The following is a 5,109-nucleotide window of genomic DNA, read 5'->3' as shown; positions in this document are numbered from 1 at the left end:
AGTTCTATGGAGTGTCAAATTATAAATTGAAGCAAATAATAACATTAATAGGCCATTATCATCTAAAATGGATCAGAATAGTCCTCAAACAACACCTAGGTGAACACAGTTTTGTCTTGATAGTTGATTTCAATGCAAGTTTCCAAGAATAAGTATATTAGTCAGAAAATAGCAAGGCAATGTACTGGTTTTGTTGGACAGAACTTGTAACTAGAAATGCCAAGATTTTTGGATGATTCTATGAATGAGGAATATGCTCAATACATAAATCGAGAGCAGCTTGGCATGAAGTTTCAGTCAACAGAAGATAAAAACAAGAAAAAGTTCAAAGGTCAAATTAAAGATAGACCAAATATTTTGAAGTCCAACATAATTATAACAAAGGAAAATTAAAGGAAAAAATCTCTGCGCATCTATTTACGCAGAATAAAAGAGATATCGTTTATCAATAACATGATAACAAAGTTTTGCTTCTTGTTCTTAGATTTGAAGGAAAATACCTAAGAGATAGAGTGAAAGACTAGAACCTGAATTTTTGTTGGTCTCCTGTGAAGTTAAAGATTCCTCAGAGATATTGCAGAAATATGGATACTGCATATGAATATACGAAAAAAGGACTTAATAAGTTTCTCATCAATAAAAATTTCAAAATGAATATACGAAAGAAAGATAACATAATGTATCATACAGTGTGTGCACTAATTTAGAGACAAACATGAAGGTAAGCACATTAACGGAAAGAGAATAACAGATAGTAAACGGAGTCCACTTTTCAATTCACATCATTATAAAAGGGAATTTATTATTCACTACCAAAATTGATGAAGGGTATATATTTGTACAAGTTCAAAAGATCCTTTGTCAATCATCAGGCTCCATCCAATCCCAATCGGTATCATCGAAGTCAGCCTCCTCTTCCGATGTTTCCATAGATACATCTTGTGAATGTTGTGCAAGGGAAGACACATCAATGATATCAGCAGGGAGATCTTCTCTCGACCATCTGACATCGACATCGAGTAATCTTTCTGATGAGCCAATGTCATCATTAGGCTCCCTCCAAAATGTTTCTTCAATATTAGGACAATTCTCTTCCTCCAATTCATACAAATCAACCGGGACTTTATTTCTTGCATAATAAACCCCATTCTCAATTGGATCCTCCACATAAAAATTTGATGCACTTGAGATGCTAGTACAAAAGGGTCGTCAGTGCTGCATTTTTTATTGAAGTATACCCGAGTCAACCCATAGCCATCGACTTCATTATGAAACCAATCACATCTAAATAGTACAACACTAAAAAAACCCCAATAATCAATCTCAATGTTATCTTGAATAACTCCATAATAGGCAACCATTCCTTCAACGGGATTTTGGTCTCTGGCACTAGCAAAACTATTAGTTGTTGCTGACAAACTCACTCCACTATTTTGAGTCTTGCATGAGGCATCCCGTTTTATCGTGTGAAATCGGTATCCATTGATGAAATATCCAGTATATCTTCTGGCCACTACATTAGGCCCATAAGATAGCCATATTATATGATTGGGCACTTTAACTATTTTAACTTTCTCTTTTAACCAATCACCAAATTCTCGACTATGAATTCGTGCTTTTGCCCATGCATTTCCTCTACCACGTTTATCAATTATACTCTTATGTTCCCTGCAAGCATGTATGTTATATTAATCATTAGGTATATAAAAATGAAATTTATAACACATTATCATAATAAATAAAGTTTAAAATTCAAATGACTATTTTTTCTTACTTGATAAACGTATCTACTTGTTCATCTCCAGTATTGAACAAAGCATACCGATGTGCTTCAACCCACTGATTACTATCCATGTCAAATGTCTTGCCTTTCCTTTTCTTCTTACTTCCAATTGGATGGCCTGTCTTAGGAAATATATGTGAAAAATCATTTCCCTTTGTTTGAACATCTTCATCCTCAGTCTGATACCTACTAAATCTTGTCTTCACCCCATCATGTAGGTATCTTGAACAAAAGGTCAAACACTCTTCGGCCAGAAAACTCTCCGCTATTGATCCTTCTGGATTGGATCGATTCCGAACGAACCCCTTGTATTTACACATGTTTCTCTCATTAGGATACATCCAACGCAAATGAACCGGACCCCCAAGCTTAATTTCATCTACTAAATGGATAGGCAAATGTGTCATTATATCAAAAAAGGTTGGAGGAAAAATCTTTTCAAGGTCACATACTATATCTATGATTTCAGCCTTCATTTTATCAAGATCTCTTCTTCTTATAACCTTACTACATATGGTTCTAAAATAATTCCCCAACCTAATCAAGGCCAAAGACACATTTTTGGGTAACACTTTTCTAACCGCAACCTGAAGCAAGTACTGCATTATGAAATGAGCATCATGGCTCTTATATCCTGATACTTTCAGCTCCTCCATTTGCACACGACGTGATATATTAGAGGCACACCCTTTTGGTAATTTGACATTTTTTAAAACAGTGCAAAACAACCTTTTCTCCTCTGGTTTCATAGAGAAACAAGTTTTAGCCAGATGAATTTTACCATTCTTATCATCTTTAAATGGTTGAAGCTCCTTGCGTATCCCCATCTCGTGCAAGTCATAGCGAGAATTTACATGATCTTTGGACTTTCCAAGTACATCTAACAAAGTCCCAAGCAAACTATCACATATATTCTTCTCTATGTGCATCACGTCAAGATTGCGCCTCAATTTGTTATGTGCCCAATATGGCAATTTAAAAAATATGGATCTTTTCTTCCATGGACCATCACTCTTCCGAGCCCTTTTCTTTCGGCGCTTCCCAAAGACATTATTGAATTCACGTAGCTCTTCAAGCACTTCTATGCCTGATAAGGGAGTAGGTGCAGCTTTATGCTCCTCTTTACCATCAAATGATTTCTTATCTCTTCGGAATGGGTGATCAGGAGGTAAAAATGCTCGATGACCTAAGTAACACATCTTACGACTATGTTTGAGATACTGAGAGCAAGTATCATAATTACAGGTGGGGCATGCCCATTTCCCATTGGTGCTCCATCCGGAAAGCATTGCTAGTGCTGGAAAATCACTAACTGTCCACAATAAAGCTGCACGCATTAGAAATGTTTGGTTAGTTTCAGCATCATATGTTTCCACTCCCATTTCCCATAGTTCCTTCAACTCTGCAATTAGCGGTTGTAGGAACACATCTATATCGTTTCCAGGAGACGATGGACTTGGAATGATCATTGATAACATTATATACTCCGGCTTCATGCAAATCCATGGTGGCAAATTATAGTTCATTAACATAACTGGCCATGTACTATGGGAAATGCTCATGGTTCGGAATGGATTGAAACCATCACTTGAAAGACCCAATCGAACATTACGAGGATCTTTAGAGAAATCCGGGTGCAATGAATCAAAATTCTTCCAAGCTTCCCCATCAGCAGGATGTCTTAAATTCCCATCTTTGGGTCGTTCAGTAGCATGCCATCTCATGGCTACAGATGTTTCAGAACACATAAATATCCTCTGAAGCCTAGGCTTTAAAGGGAAGTACCTTAAAACCTTTGCTGGGATTTTAGTGTTCTTATTAGTCACATTATCACAAACATTCTTCCATCTAGAAGAACCACACACAGAGCAATTATCTATCTTCGCATTGTCATTCCAAAATAGCATACAGTCGTTAGGGCATGCATGAATTTTCTCATAACCAAGACCCAAATCTTTTATCACCTTTTTTGCCTTGTTGAAAGACTCCGGTAGCTGAGCAAATGGAAATGCCTCTTTTATCAAGTCTAATAAGTCTGAAAAGGCTACATTACTCAATCCATGAATGCATTTAAACAAGTACAACCAAATGGTGAAACTCAACTTAGAAAAATTCTTACACCCTGGGTACAACTCTTGTTTCCCTTCGTCAACTAATTTGAAAAATCTCTTTGCATCTTCAGATGGTCCCTCTCTCACTCCTTCATGCAGCAGATCACCTTCTACATTCCTAAAAGTATCATAAAGTAGTCCATCGATATCATCAAGCATGTCGGAAGTTTCATCATCATTGGTTGGATGCGGCATATTTGTTGAAGAAAATCCTTCTCCATGGAAAACCCATTTGGTGTATCCATTAACAAATCCATAACCAAACAAGTGATTCTCCACCACCGTTCGAGTATGCCAATACCGATTAAAACACCTTTTACAAGGGCATAGTATTTCATTTCCTTGAGAAGCTCGTTCAAATGCCTTATCAAGAAAATACTTCACTCCACGATCATACTCATTGGTGGATCTTCGGAGATCCATCCAACTTTTATCTATAGTATCCATTGAATATCCTACGTGACACGAGCATAACATCAAAATCAAAATTCAAATAGCAAATTTCAACAGAAATGCATACAAAAAGAGAAAAGTATCACTTTTCCCCATCAACCCAATGTTTTGCTTTGAAGAATGATCCAAGAAAAAGAATAATTCCATGGTTAGACTACATAGAGATCACATTTTTATCAAATCCACAAACAAATGCAAATGATTTTTTTTCCCATATGATAAATATGTGATTTTTTGGTGGTCGATGATGGCAAAGTAAGATGAAGAAGAACAAGATAAAATAAAAATTAAAAAGGAAATGCTTAATTAGATTACCCTCCTCACAAAAAAAAAAAAAAAAAAAAAAGGTTACCCTCCTCACGCGCTTCAACTAAGTGCAACACACACATTATACCAACTCAGCAAAAAGTATTCAATAGGTACATGTTTTGAAGAGTTCGAGTGTCAAATTGAAACAAGCTTAGGTTTAGGTGGCCATGAGGAATTTGTGGACAAGTTTAGGGGGCAGTCTATGACTTTTGCCTTAAAAATAAGGAAATTGGGACACTTCTATTTACAACTGAAGCCACCTAGTCAAGAAAAACATACTGTCCAATATAAGTGACACAACTAAAGTGTTTCAAACATCAAACTGATTAACAGATATATCATGAGCACAAAAATTCTGTACTTCAGTTGTTGCAATGTACAGCTCCAACAATTTGAACAAAACAATTTAAATCCACTTTGAAATACCCCACATTTACTTCGACATGTCTCCTA

The 5,109-nt window shown here is 36.2% G+C and overlaps 1 protein-coding gene across 1 annotated transcript; it reads right to left on the bottom strand.

Moving 5' to 3' along the window:
• Positions 1–861: 861 nt before the first annotated feature.
• On the bottom strand, positions 862–4,341 carry LOC132601319 (uncharacterized). The gene is made up of 3 exons (XM_060314420.1): positions 1,775–4,341; positions 1,276–1,668; positions 862–1,192 (listed from the first exon to the last, which is right to left on the bottom strand). The coding sequence occupies exons 1-3, from the start codon at positions 4,339–4,341 to the stop codon at positions 862–864; spliced, it is 3,291 nt and encodes a 1,096-aa protein (XP_060170403.1).
• Positions 4,342–5,109: the final 768 nt, after the last annotated feature.

Source organism: Lycium barbarum, chromosome 7, assembly GCF_019175385.1.
Source record: "Lycium barbarum isolate Lr01 chromosome 7, ASM1917538v2, whole genome shotgun sequence".
In the NCBI taxonomy this organism is placed as follows: Eukaryota; Viridiplantae; Streptophyta; class Magnoliopsida; order Solanales; family Solanaceae; genus Lycium; species Lycium barbarum.
The sequence above is the reverse complement of the archived record's forward strand: the minus strand, read 5'-3'. Positions and strand labels throughout refer to the sequence as shown.